Source organism: Gavia stellata, chromosome 14 (assembly GCF_030936135.1).
Source record: "Gavia stellata isolate bGavSte3 chromosome 14, bGavSte3.hap2, whole genome shotgun sequence".
NCBI lineage: Eukaryota > Metazoa > Chordata > Aves > Gaviiformes > Gaviidae > Gavia > Gavia stellata.
In genome coordinates this window covers 22,220,399-22,236,711 of record NC_082607.1, presented here as the reverse complement: position 1 = coordinate 22,236,711, position 16,313 = coordinate 22,220,399, and the positions used below count along the sequence as shown (strand labels likewise).

General features: G+C 40.7%; 1 protein-coding gene across 1 annotated transcript in view; it reads left to right on the top strand.

Moving 5' to 3' along the window:
• Positions 1-15,166, top strand: part of LOC104257880 (vascular endothelial growth factor receptor kdr-like) — a 140,420-nt gene extending 125,254 nt beyond the window's left edge. Inside the window, exons 29-30 of the mRNA XM_059824618.1 lie at positions 1-95; positions 9,516-15,166. Coding sequence (XP_059680601.1) covers positions 1-95; positions 9,516-9,726 — 306 coding nt within the window. The 3' untranslated portion in view covers positions 9,727-15,166. The remainder of the gene's footprint in view (positions 96-9,515) is intronic.
• The last annotated feature ends 1,147 nt before the right edge of the window (positions 15,167-16,313 follow it).

Sequence of the window (16,313 nt, the reverse complement as noted above, 5' to 3'; positions counted from 1 at the left end):
GAGTCGGACAGCGGGATGGTGTTGACGTCAGATGAGATAAAAAGCCCGAAGAGGCTGGAAATCCGTTCTTGGCCTTATGGGATCATGGCTCTAGCGTGAGTACTTTTGGATATTTCTTTTGAAGACAGAGTCTCATTCAGAAAAATGCTTCCAAAATTTGCAATTTTGTTTCTGATTCCAAAAGGAAAACTATTAGACTATTTAAACAAGCTAGAAGGAAGAGCAACCCTGGATTTCAGTCCTATAACTGAAAGACCGTGGTTAATGCATTTTAAGATCAAGAAAGTTATAACATAAACTTTGCTTCCAGAAAGAAGTTGAACATAAAACAGAGTTGCAGGGCTCTGAAAGGAATGCTGCACTATTGCAGCATTAACATGCAGGTTAATTAACATGAAAAATGTTGATTCATGTGATAAATGATCTTAAAGGTCTTTTCCAACCTTAATGATTCTGTGAAAAATGAAAACTTGTTGCATCAGCTTTGAGCACATAATGTCTCATCAACCGATTTAACTCTTCTTCCAAAATGCCAAGTTGCCTCGTGAGTCTGAATCACATTCAAAAAACCAAGAGAGTGGTCTCTAGTGAAGCTGGTGTCTCCCATTCATGATCTGATCTCCCGGGGCAGAATATTCTGCACATGGCAAATTATAGGAGCAAAAGAGCTGAGATACACTTATCTACTTCAGCTGTTTCTTGACTGCTTCTCCAGTGTTCTCCTTTACTGATGGAACAAAGTTTGAAGAACGTGATTTATTAATCCAGAAAGTAACATTTATAATTATAACAGTGTCTAACAAAGCTATGTTTAACTTGAGACATACAGATGGACTGGCACCTTTGCAATTGATGGGATGTGAGAAAAGTTAAGAAGGCATGTATGGTAAAAAGTAATATAAGCACTGCAAAGCAAGTACATCTACCAGAACCATGATTTCTGCATTGACTTTATCATAACTATGAAGACAGTCCCACAAAGAAGTCCCTTAGTCCTACCCACCTTCATGATCCTATGAATTATATTGTTCAAATTTGGTGTACAAATAGTGGCTGTGACAGTGTTTGCTATATGTTTATCCATTCATAGTACAGACAATCACAGAAGAATAAAAGCAGATATTTAGCTTTTAGCTAAAAGTTACCTCACAGTTCTTAACATTTCTGTAATAATCAGGCACAGGCAGAGAGTTGACCTAGCAGTGAAACAGGTGGTCTCCACCTTCCTAGAAAAGTATATTAACAATAGTAACCCATTTTAATGATTAAAATGTCAACTTGTAGAATTTCAAAAAATAGCTACCCAAAATATTAAAAAAGAAACAATTCTGTAGCAATGAATTCCATGTCTATTGGGTTAATGAAGGTAATTAGACTTTTACTGAATTGCCTAGAGTTTTCTCTGAAATCTATTGAGATTTCTGTTAGTTTCCTCTGTATTAAACTCAATGACCTTTCCCGCCAGAGCAATTGCTTGTTCTACATCAAGTCAGCATTTTTCTACATTAAAGAGAAATGATAGATGAGAAAAAAACAGTGCAATTTCTGCATAGTATGAGAGAGTTCACATGAGAGTGCATTGTCAGAACCTAACAGTATTTCAGAGGGGCTAACTCCCTCACTCAGGGAGAAAAGCAAGGTGGAAGGAGCTTGCCTTGTCCTTTCAGGCCTTAAAACCATAAATTCCTAGATGTTTGAAGGCAGGAGAGAAGGAGAAAGAGAAAAAGGGAAAACGTTATGCAAGGAAGGCTAGAGAGCCTTGCAGCACTAACAGGGAGCCTTCAAATGCTACAGATTCTGCTGGATAGGAGTGTGAGTTCAGGGGTAATGGTATTCAGCAGTATTTCCCCTGTAGTACTGTCCCAGTGTTGTACCTGTTGGGGGATTAGCAGAAATCTAGGTACGGTTCCATGGTTTTATCCTATGCCGAGAGGATTTCTGCACAGCATAGTGCATTGCTATGGAGACCAAATGGCACCAGCTCTAAAAAAAGGAGCTCAAATGTCAGGAACTGCATTACTATGATGCTTTACCCGGGCTGATTTACCTCTCTTTTCTGCATGATGTCATGTTGACACAAATCCAACACATACACACACACAAACAGCCTCCCTGACAGGATTTATCCTTCTAAAGATTTCTGTCAGTCACCTCTGACTGCTGTTTCCCCTATTGCATTTCCCTCGTTTGGATAAATAGTTGGCAGAGGAAGGTTCTCTCTCTCCCCCTGCCAGGCTTTCTGCTGAAAATCAGAAAAATCAACATCCAGCCAGATGTAGAAACACAAAAATTCCATAACAGCCTGTTCTTTCAAGATTTCCAGGAAAACCTTCTGAACTGCTATCAGGCCCCCTGGGAGTGAACATGAAGTAACACGGCTCTGCTGAGTTCACTGAATCTCTGCCTGACCCACACCATCTGGGGCTCTCCCCATTTACAGTCAACGCTTCCATAGGGATTCCATTCATCATGAGATACCTGATACTTTCTGTGCCAGCCCGACCGCAAAAGACCATCTTAGCAGAGGTCTGCTACAAAAGCAAACCCTGCAGCAAGCTGTGTTTGTTGTCTCCTTATTCCCAGGACCCTAGCTACCATTGAACAGACAGAGGTGTCTTTTTTTCTTGGCCACATCCTTCATTGAGTGTTTGAGGTCCAGGTGAGAAAGCTATTTTGTCAACTTTTTTTTTTTCTAATCTTGCAGACTATCATTGGCACAAATACCATTTTTTACATAGTCACAGAGCATCCTGATGCCCTCTCATTTAAGGACACGACATCCCTTGGCACTCCTGCACTACTAACTTGAAAAACAAGCCTCAAAAGCATATAGAATAGTCTAGGAGAGGTCAGAAGAGAGTGTGGGTTTAATAGGGGCGATAAAGTTACCCTTGTTAATTGTGTATCTCTCTCTACCAAAAACATTTACCCTGGATCCTTTTCAAATAGTCTTCCTTTTCTAAAACAAAACTGTTCAAAGGCTTAGCATGCTTTCTAAACCAGGGTGGCTGCATTTATTATTTTGCCAAAATCTTGCTGTTTATTTATCTTGCGTTCATTTCGCTGTCAAGTTTAAAATTTGGCAACACTACACACCATAGAGTGTCAGTGTCAAGAGTTTATTGAAGGTGAATCTGCTACTCTGGGCCTGGGCCCACTGTTAGACTGGGCTAACCATTTCTGAGCTCTAAGCATTTTATACCGCTAAAGTACAAAGCCACAACAGTAGCTGTAGTGAGGGACAGAAAGATTGACTGATACAATGACACTGGAGTTAGCATTCAAGGAAGCACGTTCAACATAGCGGGGATTTAATGATGGGATGACTCTGGTGTCATGTTTCATCTCATAATATTAACATGCTACTGCCAAGCACTGCTTTAAAATTCTCCCAGAGACTCTATAATCAAGTTATTGTTTAAAATTATAATAGGTTTGATATCTGCTCAGTTGTCCTCCCTCCATCCCTTTTCCCTTCTCCCCCCCCCAACCCAATTATCCTCAGTTGCTCTGAAATTACTTATCTGGTTCTGGCCAAGTCCCATGACACCAGCTGACTGAGGCTCAGCTGATACGCTCTGGGCTCTGGATGCTGCATCCAGATCACATCACTGAGGGCTCTGCCTTTGCCAAAGCCAAACTGGGCCTAAGGCAAGTCAGTAATATTGAAACAAACTGATGTTGCTCAGGAGCATCAGGCATTCATGTCCAAATACAAGGTGCCCAACAAAAATGCAACCCAGCTGATTGGGCTAGAATCCTTTTGCACCATCTCAGAAAAAATGAGGCATGGAAATATGTTTGCTCCATAGCAGAACTTAGTTTCAGAAGATTTTTCTTCTGTGGTGAGCACGCTGAGATAGCATGTGTACTTACTGTTGTGTCGTGCAGCACCTGACTTGAGCTCTCCAAAATATAAGTAACTTTGAATGAGTAGCTACTTGGGAGTTATGTTTGCCACTTTTTTCTAGGATTATACTACATGCTTACAGTGGCAAGGACTAAAAGGAGAATTGTGAAAGGCTGTGGTCCCCAGCTTGGTTTTGACTGCAGTGCTTTTCATCTCACTGCATTTTGAATGCTGGAGCTAGTGTCAGGGACAGCTGACCAACTTTGCCACACATGCAAGGGGATGCATACTCAATGAGTGGGTGGCTTTGGCCTGTTAAAACTTCATGCTAGCTGTACTTTGTATTTAGAAGTGTTTCAAAATAATGAATTCTTGATCCTAACCCCTTGAGTTCTCCAGGCCAGTAGACTAGTGATGCAGTGATACTGCCAGAGATGAACCCTGATACTGCCAGAGGGGAACCCAGGATTAAATTCTCACTGCACAGCACCCCATCTAAAATGAATTAAAGCAAACTGTGAATCAGTCATAACTATCAGAAGAAAAAAAAACAAAAAAACCCTTTTATTTCTTTCATTGCAGAAAAATTTTAAAAAGCTAATCACTCTTACACTGTGCCTCATTAAACACCTCTGAAAGCTGTTATAAAGCCCTGAAGCTCCTGCTTGTTATTATGAGATGCGGTCCTGAGACAAACTGCTCTACTTGGCGACACTCAGCCCCATTTCTCATCTTTCCCTAAACACAGCTTCTGAACAAGGCCAGGATTTCTACATGGACACAACAGTCTATTAGTTTTTCCTATTGAGGGCAAGATACCTGGGCGTCTTATTGCAATGCAATAAGAGCTGCTCCACAGCACTGGGAGTAAGTGCTACACTTGCTACCGTAGTCCCTCACTGGATAGGGTGATTTTCTCATGGTCATCTCTCTTTCTCCATGCTCCTTTTCAAGTCATTGACCCTGAGATTTAGGCTAATAGAAACTGGCTCCCTCTCACATAAAATAACCAGCTCCAGTAATGATTTCCCAGCTGTTTGATGATTTCAGTATTTTTCTACCTCTAACCAAAATCTCTGGTTCATACAGTAGGATGAAAAAGTCTCATTAGGTCATTTAGGCTTTCTAGCTATTACAGGATTATCTTCTGTGGTATCTTCTAAACAACTTTGACACCTCTCCAGAAAACTTAAAAAAGATTGTGAAAGATTACTTAATATTCTGGCTAATTTTTCCTTCATCTAGTTTAATTCCTAAACTTTTCAGCTTCATCTGTACAAGGAAATCTGACATAGCACAGTAAAAATGGGTTCTGTTAACAGCTCTCACTACCCACAGTACCACACTAAAACACACCTGTCCAAGCTTGCGTCTGGGTCACGAGACCTACTAACTATATTGTGGCCCCACACAGACACACTACACATGGGTGCAGTAGCAGAGAGCCCAAGCTCTGTGATAATCGGGCTGCTTGACACAGTCCTATTTATGGACCTGGCAGGCTTTCAGGTATCAACACTGGGTCCACACCAGTAGGTTCCTCCACCTCATTTGGTTTTACATCTAACAGACTCAACACTGGCACCAGGTTCAGGGACACTGTAGAAATACAGCCTGAAGTGTAGCAGGATTTGCTGGTAATTATGAATGTCACTCTTAGTTGTTTTGCTGCTACCGATTTGCATTCTTCTAATCTTCTAGTATTGGTTCTTCCAGTGCTTTCACCACTTCTGTACTTCCCCCTGTAAACCTGCCTAGCTTGACAGTATCTTTCTGAAAGAGGGGAGTCCAGTGCTGTGCCTTGGCTAACTCTCATCGCAGCCTATGAAACAAGGCTGAAGCCAGCTCACTGCATTCTGCAAAACGTTTCCCCAGTCAGCACTCCACAGAAACATGCACATTATGAAAGAGGGTCCTTTAGGTTACAAATCTGTTTGAGGTCAGGAAATGGCAGCGTTCAGCTTCTCATCTTTCCCCTTATCCTGCCCCAAATAGTACACATTCTTGCAAGGACAGATGAGTTTTCAGGTTGGTCATTGTGTAAAATGTGACCAGCTTGGGTCAGTGAGCAAATGTGTTTCAGTTGAATGTCACGGTATTCACGCGCCTCATCTTCAGTATTGTGTCGTGGTGAGAATACTAACAGTCCAGTGGGACTGGGCTGAGACATTCACAGTTATGAGCAGATTTATCAAAACTGAACATCTCTTTTATCGCCTCCTGCAGCTGCAGCACTCAGAAGTCAGGCAGAAGCAAAATCAGTAGGGAGATACCTTTTGGGGCAGTGCAATGCCAACCCAGGAGAAGCACTGAACCAAGTAATGGCTAGCTTTTAATGAAATTATTTAATTACATAACCATTATTAACTTCTGTAGCTGCATAATTGTGTGATTAATCAAATCTAATGCCTTCAATCAGAAAATGTTTATTGGTAGGGCTCAGGGAGAATTTTTCTATCTTATACAGGGTAGTACAATTGGCTCAGAGCATAAAGGGGTTTTTGCTTTCCTCTGAAGCATTAAGTACTGACCACTGCCAGAGGCAAGACTGATGTCTGATTCAGTGTGGCAGTTTTATGTAGCAAATGAGATTTCAAGGACAGACAGAAAAGGGATGCTGCAGTCTCATTTTCCAATATACTGTCCAAGCATATGTACATTTCTCTGTTGCTGAGCATGAACAGAGTAGATTGAAGTGTCAGTAATATAGAGCATTAAAAGGAAAAATGCAAAGACCCTTGGATAGCTTTAATTTAGGAAATGCATTTAGATGAAAGGAATATTTTTGAAAAGTTAATTGCATTTTGGTCTGCCATAAGACAGCTAATGACAAAACTTGCTTCTGACCTAACTCATCAGCTTTCTGTCTTCAGAGCAAATACTAGATGTCAGCATTTAAGAGTCCTTCTTCAAACACCAGCATGATTTCAGCAATAGGCAGAGTCGTTCCCAGATATCCAGTCTCCTGACATACAGGGACAGAAACCTAACAAGAACACTTGCTGGGAGTCTACATTGGTCTGAAAATTTCACATTGTGTGGCCAAACTAAATCCTAATAACATTTCTTTTTCTCCAGCACTCTGAGATATGCAGGCTGGGGGCCAAGTTAAACAGATACTTTCAAGCTTCCCTCTGTCTCCACTGACAACTTCAATACCTGGCAAATTAGAAGCCAGAGCATCCGTGGAATTGTCTGACACGAGTCAATAGAACTGAACAACAAAAAGAAAAAACCATAAATAAACAGTGAAGCAAAGTTGTGGTCCCATTCCCCATGCCAAGGAAGAATTTCTCTACAGAGAAAGCATGTGTGTATAGAAAGGGACAGCTGCCAAATGTATAGTATGCAGGAGAAGTTTCCACTCACATTTTTCTCCAGACAAAGAGGAAAAACTTAGATTGTGAAAGCAGAGTGTGCTACATTTTTGTTAAGTTCTCGGGCCTACTATTTATGTAGAATTTCTGCTTTGCCACTCACCAGGTTTAGTTTCAATGCCTTGTGCAGGTCGAAAAGCACAGTAATGTTAGCTTTAATCTATAATCTCTGCCTCAGCATTTTCAAAGTCAGAGAACCCAAGTTTATTCTAGAGGTGCAAGACATGGTGGGCTGGCTCTTACAACTCAGGGGTCCTGGGTTCACTTCCTAGAGACAGAGCCGGAGATGCAAACGTGCTGTGGAAAGCCACCACAGCACGCTAAAATCAGGCCAGCTCTGAAGCAGCCAATCTCGCATGGCAGCTGTTTAGAGTTGCAGCTGTTTGTTATGTCTGAATTTGGCTGAACATCTCAGCTCCTGGCTTAGGATGACTGGCTTCACGGACTATGATACACAGAATATCACCTACTCCCCACACTCCCCCAAGAAGAGAACTACAGGGATAAATAATTTACAGATGGACCCTACAGGCTGTTCAATGTGGTTGTGCACAGATCACAAACCAGTCAGTGTTCTACCCTAGCCAATGCACTGCACACTTGTGACCTTTCCAGAATTAGCAAAAATTGTAAGGGAAGATGCTGACACTAGTTCTGTCAGCCAGACTGAAAGTATCTGCAGCTTGTGGGAAAACTGAAGCTTTTGACAGGTTCCAGATTCAGAGGCAAGATAACACAACTTCTAAGTCATAGTAGCATAATCTAGCAGGACATATTTACCCTTTCATAGTTGAAGGGAGCTGGGCCTACTGTATACTACAATTCTGTCATGCCAAGCATCAACGTGCTCTTAAGCCTGCAGCAGTTCTCTCTGCTGTACCATCACAAAAACATGACAGCGCACAGAGTTGGTGTCTTGGATCTGCTGCTTTTCCTATTCATGAATTTTGTTCCCCTTCCTCCAATTACTGTATCTGTGTCTTAGCTATTGTTTTTTTTTTCCTGGAGTGGGAATGGGCTTTCTTCCTAAAGCACCACACTGAATCCCTGATCAGCTGTTGGGGACTGTAAGCACCACAGCAGCACAAATAGAATAAGTGTAATGAATTATACAATTATCTGATGAACTGTTGATTATTCGGATTTGGTTTAGGGTCATTAGAATGTAGCTTTATGCTCCTTTAAACACATATGAAATGTACACATGAAGTGCTTTAGCACTGCCTGATTTTAGATTCTCCCAGGCACATTCGTAAGGCATTGTGAACTGAGACATAAGCAATGCCGTAATCAGTCTGTGAGTGAGGCTTATTCCAAAGAGATGCATGTTACAGGGTCCCCAAGCAAAGTGGAGAAGTTCAAGACCCATTCTCTCATTGAGATCCTTTTAAGAACCAACCCTAAATTATCCAGACCTCGTCCAATTAATTCCTCAGATGGAAGAAACCAGGCTTAACAGAACATTATTTTCAAGGCAGCCTATGACAGAAAGTACCTTTTCTTTTCTCCACACCACTTGCTGTTCCTCAAGGTCACCTTGTGATACCAATCCTCTCCGGGGTTCTCCTACTTTTAATTTTGAGGTTGCTCCATGTGATGTAAGTTGCTTCTCTCCCACCGCCTTCATCACCTATAACAAGAGAAGACAGCAGAAGATGAAAGCTGGCTCTCTTTAATAGCACGAGTTTCAGACCAGCAGTTGTAATGTTGAAAAGCGCTGCCCTTCACCAGCGTACTGCTCAGTAGTTTTAAAGGGCTAGTGAATATAAGAGATATTTTGCCCTACACTGCAAGAGTGTGTTCAACACACACTCTTGCTTTCAGTATCATTTTAAATTACAGTCTGTTAGATTATTCATTATTTCATCCTTTATTATACTTAAAGAAAAGTCATAGGCTTCAGTTCTGCTTTCAGAAAAGTCAAATTTTTACTGACCTATGTCAGAACAATGAGAAAGAATATTATTGTAGGTATAGGACAGGAACATTTATAACTAAGATTTATATAGTGCACTGAAATGTGGTAAGCCAAAAAGACAGGGCAACAGGACTCCTGGATTTACTCCTCTGTCTACTTCTAAAACACTGAGTTATTTGAAATATCTAATTAGATAGATAGTTCCCTTAGCCAATCTGTAAAATGTCACTGTCTTACAGGATGCTGCAAAGGTAAATTGAAATTCTTTACATATTTATTTTTTTAAAGAATAATTTTGACCATTAATTACACATAGAGACATAACCTTATGGACACAGGGTTAATACATGATACTGTTTGTTCTCAACAGGCGGCGAGCTGTTAGCAAGAGCAAAGAATCCATATTATCTGATCACGAGCGTGAGGCTGTCAAATACCAGCCAGCAGTACAGGTCGAAGAGGACACCATGGACTTCACGCTGGAAGACTCTGTTCTCCTTCCTATGGATCCAAATCTGGAATGCCACAGCCCACCGCCAGATTACAACTCTGTCATTCACTACTCGGCCCCTCCTGTGTAATCAGCCCAACCTGACACAGGGCATCCTGCACCTCTCTTAACCGTGCTAGATTCTTACACGCCTCCATGCCTGGATAGAGAGGCTGGGTAAAAACGGAAGGGAAATCTGACAGGACAATGGGTCATATGTTTCTTCTGGCACATCTCTGATGTGAATAGAAACATTTTAAGTGCATCTTCTTTGCTATTTTTAAAGGCCTATTGCAACATATGCAGTAAATTAAAATTCTGCCTATCAGAATTGTAAGTAGGAGCTGTAACCCAGAACTGCTTCCATTCCTTCCTCCCCTAGCTGGGACTGTTCATCGGCATTTGCAGATTTACAAGTTCCTTCATTCACATTTTACTCCATAAGAGTCACCAAGAGTCATGTCAAGCTAGTTGTGAAAACAGGATTCATTCTACTGGTCCTGCACGCATCCCGCAGGGATTGTTTAGTACAATGCTGTAAGGGATCACTTAAAAACAACAGCCATACACGCTAACCTTCTGCTTTTGGAGAAAATCCAAAATTGAAACATCATTCTTAACTTGGGATCTCACCTTCCATATATATTTCTGAAATATTTTGAAATCCAAAATATTTTGGTTACAGTTTGTGATTTAATAATGTCCACTGCCTATAGGATACACTCCTAAAAAATGAAATGGTGCAGAGAAAGCAGATAGTACTCATTTATCAAGAGGCAGGCTGGTCTTTTGGGCCATCAGGGCATACAATGGGGTTAAATCTGTTTCCCTGTTTTCTCCTTGTCCAAACAGCAATTTATTTAGCATACATGCAATAGGGAACCTTGATGGAGATGCATCTGTAATGATCGCAAGGCAAAATCACTGCCTTAAATAAGAACCTTTTTAAGCTTAAATAGACAGAATTTCCCAGCGCACATGCACGTTTGTGTGAATGTGCATAATATACTCATTAACAACATGAGAGTTACACATAAATGCACATACACCCTTGAGGCACCAGCAGGGTAACAGCATTTTTATGTTTCCTTTCTGCACACAGGCTATTTACTAAAAAGAAAAAAAAAAAAAAGCATTTCCTTTGGATTCTGTGGCAGATGCCCAACAGCTTGATCCTGGGAATATTAGCCCACGCTAAACTAAGCGTATGTGACACATACTTGTCTCTGACTGTCTTGCCAAGGTAAATATTGGGATGATATGCAATGCCCTCTGCATCTAAACCCTTCACGCGTTCATGGTAATTCAAAGCCTTTTTTGCAGCCTAATCACGCAGGACTGAATGGATCAGAAATTCTCACATTTGAGAAATTCAAAGCGCGTTGCCCCCTGCCCAAAAGCTGCGTGTGGCAGGGACTGTTGGTCTGCAAGTACATATACCCATGTCCCATGCATACCCCCAACAACTTCAAAAATAAGCACATAATCCTTGTCATTTAATGTGCTATGTAACAATCAGAACTGACTTTAGAAACCTAGGAAGGGAAAAAGTATCTAGGTTGCAAGTATAAAAAGCAAGGATGGGAAAGATGGTCATTAACAATCAAGGCTATAACTTCCTAAGTTACAAACCCAGATCTATAAATGACTCTCGGTGCAGTTTCTTCCAAGGTCTGCACATCCCTTTCCTTTTCTTCTTAGACTTGACACTGATTTAACTTCTTCAGAGAAAAGGAATTTTTCTTCATGATTACAAACTAAAGGAAGAAAAAAAAATCCAACACTTGCAAAACAATTATATTACCTTGGCAAGACAGCATAAACAGCTTCACAGCAGTGAAGAAAACATTTCTGGATGATCGGTTACAGTTGGTTACATTGAAGTAAACACAAACAAGCCTCAGGTATTATCAAAGGGGGAAACAAATCTCCAAACCCCATACCATGTTAACTGTGAACGCTAAAGCATCTGAAGCATGGGCTCTGGGGAACTGCACTTCTCGTTCTCCTTGACTTCAGTTTCAATGTATTAAGGAAATCGCCTGCAGTAACTCATGAGCCCCTTGTTCATAGTGGACCTGCTAGATAGCTGTGGTCTGTAGTTGCTTTATGCTCATTTTTGCACTTCTTTGTACTTTAGTACCTATGTATTAAGTAGAGCTGGTCATATAACAGAAGAAATTACTGGGAAAGAATTCATCTGATGAGCCCCAGAAAGCTCATTGGATCAGTTTTTCATCAAATAGTAAATTAACTATCTATAGCTGTGATCAAATAATCAATCACTTCTTTTAGAAATAATTTATTCACATGGCAAAAAGAAAAAAGGTGCAGACAGTTTGTCTGGCTCTACTGTTAATGGCATCAGTGTGAGATGGTTTGTTATTGTGCCTTGTTCTGTAGGGTAAGAAAATGACAATGTTTAAAAACCTTTGCTTCTAAACTTTAAAATAAGTACATATAGGGAAAAAAACCTGCAAGTATGCTCCCTATTTTGAAAAAGAATGGGAAACACTGCTGGGTGAACTGTCTGCTTCTAAGAGAGCTAAGTATATCATCTTCCCACTTTATCAAGGATGAACTGTAGAGGTTTCTCTGAGACCAGAGGAACATGAAGAGTGTTTCCCGAGTGGGACCCAAGCGGACACTCTAATGGAGCGCTGGTAGCCAGGTCCCTTTCTGGGTCTCAGTAACATGTACCAGCCTTTCTGCATCGCAGGAGGGGATGTGGAAACAGAGCGCAGACTCAAGTGCTCAAGACACATTTTAAAACACTGGTTGCTTTGACGGCCCCCAGCAAACGGAGGGCTCCTCTGCCGTGGCAAAATCAACAGCTGTCTCGAGCAGTATCGACAGCCATTTCTTCAGAGAGCAAAGATACCCTCCGAACCCGCGATAACGGCCTTCAAGTGTTCTGGAAATGGCAAGTGACTGATGTTTGGGCAGCTGTGTTTCCAATGTTTATTTTGAGTGGAAGATTTTTTTCCTCCTTATACTAAATGTAACAAGCAAAAGTATTGCCTGAAAAGTATTATTGAACATGTGTCTTCTATTTTATTTACTAATATTTTGTTTGTCCTTTTCTCTCCTCCCTTAATTTAATTATTGTTCTTTTCTTACAACGATGTATATAGTTTACCCAGTAGAAACAAATAGAATGATTCATTTATATGGTAAAATTTGTAACATTTTAGTCAAAAGAGAAAGATACCCAGACATAACAGAGTTAAGTATTGTTACTAAACATTTCACTAACGCTTGCAGGCCAGGCTCCAGTTTACAATACCCTACTAGTGCCATTTCATAGCAGTTCTCCTCTTGGCTGTGAGTATCTCTGGCTCTCACATATTCTCCGCGTTATTTAGTTTCAGCTAGGAAACAGGGATCTGGAGGAATCTGGCAGGTTTATCTCATTCCTGGAAGTGTCACCATGCAGCTCAAGGTAAAAGCAAGGAATTTTCACTGCCTCTGTTGTAACTCAAGGCTGGTGTATTGGCTGGAAGGGGCCAAATTGTTTAAATGACGTGATGTTTATTTTTTCAGACTTCTCAGGGATTCTTATTCGACTGCTGTCAGCCACCTGCTTTATCTAACCTGACCGAGCGCAATGGTATCTGGTATTAACATATACCTTTGTTTTCTTTAACTGTGCTTACTCCTACTGGTTTTGTCCTCCTGGAACCCCAGAGAATCGGAGCAAAGGAACTCAGAGCTCACCACAGAAATGAGTTGTCTTCTCTCCAACAATCACCTGCCACATAGGTGTCCAAGGATAAGTGCCTTCACCTGCATGTTATTCTTCAGGCTGGTGTTTTTAACAATCTGGTTTCCTATCTCCTCTTTTCTCTACTTTTCATCTGTTTCTTGATATTTGTTCTTCACAGTTCCTTTGAATTGCTTTTCTCTGCCTTTTGAATAAGATCAGGTATAGGACTATTTCACTCTGCTATTTCTTGTATATTCTGCTCTTGCAGAAGCTGAACTAGATAATCTAAAGCAAGCTTTTTTCACATTAACATTTTTCCAATATAGGCAAGGGAAACTACTTTATTTTGGTTTGTCTGGAAGCCTCTCTGTATCCTTCCTGAACAAGAAAAGCTTTTTAATCTATTGATTTTTCAATATTTGGTATCTGGAGCAAAACCAAGGTTGGTGACTATCTAGATGAATCTCATCTTTCTCCTAGTCCTTTCTCAAACAATGAGGTTTCTCTTAGGTTCTTCCAAGTTATCCTCACAAGAAGGGGGTCCTAACCAGGACGCTGGGCCCACACCATCTACTCAGGATATCAAGGAAGGTCAGATAAAAACCTAAAGTCTGAGTAAAAGTCTCAAATAAAACCACTGAATGCTGAAGATGTATACATTTAGGGCTGCCCGCAGACATAAACTGCTCTGCTTAAGACATCCCACTAATACAAACACTACTCTTCAGTTAGGCTGCTTGGCAAATGCCTAGGATAACTTAGAGTGTCCAGGCACTTCTCTCTTTGTATTTATGCTCTTGTATACTGTTGGAATGTTAGTCGGCATGTAAGCCTGTAACTGGCCAGTCAAAAGCTTATGACTGATCTTCTCAATGATCCTTCACACTGAGCGTTGGCACTGCCTTGTCGCGTCCTAGTTCGCTTTACAAATTTGGTCTGGCCCTATTCCAGCTGTAAGGGTGTGGTCTTGGGTCAATGGTCTCTAGCTCCCACCAGCACCAACTGGACAACACCAGGAAATGTTTGCAGGGAAACATCACTAGCAAATAGCTACATAACAAGATAAAGCATTATTGCGTTTTCCTGAACACAGGAGACAGCCAGGATCAGTATCACACTCAGAGATCAGCCTATAATTTTTTTTCTTATCGTAATGTGAGTGGAAAATACAGAAGGCAGCAATAATTCTTTTGTCCCTCCCTGCAAATAGTAATGGCCAAACCCCAAGATCCATTTTCCTGGTTTTATACTACACCACAAAGAAAACGGAAAGAATTTTGCCAAAATATTGACACCAGCACCATCTTATGCAGGTAAAATTCAGGGAGGATGTCTGGATTTGACCCTATCGAGAGTCAGTCACTGTATAGGATTTGAGTGTTGAGCCCAAGCACTGGCTTGTTTGTTTGATACGTGTTGTTTTCATATTGTGTTAACATAGAAAAGAAAACTTGCTGAACTGAGTCATTTGGGACCCCAAGCAAATATGATGCCATAAGGGCTGTGGTTACAGGAAGACTAGTATGGTATGCACTGAGCAGCATCCATTGTCCTGTGCCACAAGAGTCAGCACATCCTTATTACTCAATTAATTTTTCCTTAGACCTTGAGTTGTCAAAGCGGCTAATGAAAATTGGGAAAACCCAGTAACTAGGGACTTAAAGAAAATAAACTGTGTGCCATGTAATACTCAAAACACCAAGGAATGTTTGTCTGCCATGTTCCTGTCTGTCTGAAGAATGTATGCACTGAAAACAACGCTTTCTTATGTAGTCAAAAATTGTACTGTATCTATTAACCAAAAAAAATAAAAAGATTCTATATTTATACAGCCCAGGGCTCCTTTGTGTCATCTCTTGGCTTGAAAAGTGTTGTCCTTGAAGCAGAATATAAATAAATAATGCAACAGTTTTCAGAGATTTTTACAAGGCATAGATCTCCTATTAATTTCTACAGAGGGTTCAAAACTTAAGACATAAGCCTGCCACACTGTCATTGCTCAGAGGTATCTAACCACTACATCTGCTTAAAAGAGTCACAGATCTCAGAAAGTGCTGGCCCAATTTGCTGGAGAAATACATGGGCAAGAACATTCTTCTCTGTAAACTATAAAATGATTCAGCTACTTACATAACGCATGAGTCATTGCATGCTAGGCAATATAGAGTCTCCTTTATGGGGAAACTAATGTATTAAATGGCAGAAGGAAAATATACAAAATTAACTGATTTGCTTTTAGCACAAAATGTGAATTATTAATCACATACAGCTTGAGTTACATGTATGGAAGGTACTCTGTTATGACATGCCTTGGAAAAAGAATTTGGGGAAAAAAAGTACAACACTAGGAATCAAGAAATGTAAGCTTTTCTTTTAGGTCTTAGCGAGGGTATTTAACTTCTCTGTCCCTTAGTTTTGGCATATATGATGTTAAAAATTTTGGGGTTTACAGCAGCAGCACGTAGAGATGCAAGACCAGAAAATCTCAGCCTAAAGTATTGAAACTTGGTGGTTTGAGGTGATAAAAATCCAAGAAGAAAACAGGGACTAGCAAGAGAAAGATTTAGGAGCAAGATAAGCAGATTTTGTGGTAGTCACATTAGAAAGCTGAGAAGAGAATCCAGCTGATTTCCAGTCAGGTCCTTTTTCTTTCCTCTCATAATAAGAGGCTTTGTAAAGTGCAAAGGCTCTGCAAGAGTGGAAAACACTGTTATTTTTATATGCTTTGTACACAGTGAGGCCCATAAGCAGTAGATAATAATTTTGCTTCAAAACCTATGAAGTGGCCCACGACTTTCATGGGATCTCGGGATGGATTTTATCGCTGGCTATTGCCTGTTTGAAGTGGCACACTGAATGCCCCCTGCTGACTGTACTGCCGTGAACTTGCTCTGCATAAAGAGTGGATGAAGTCCTACAGGGGCCATAAATATAACCATTATTGTTAACAGTACTGAAGTCAGTTATGAGGA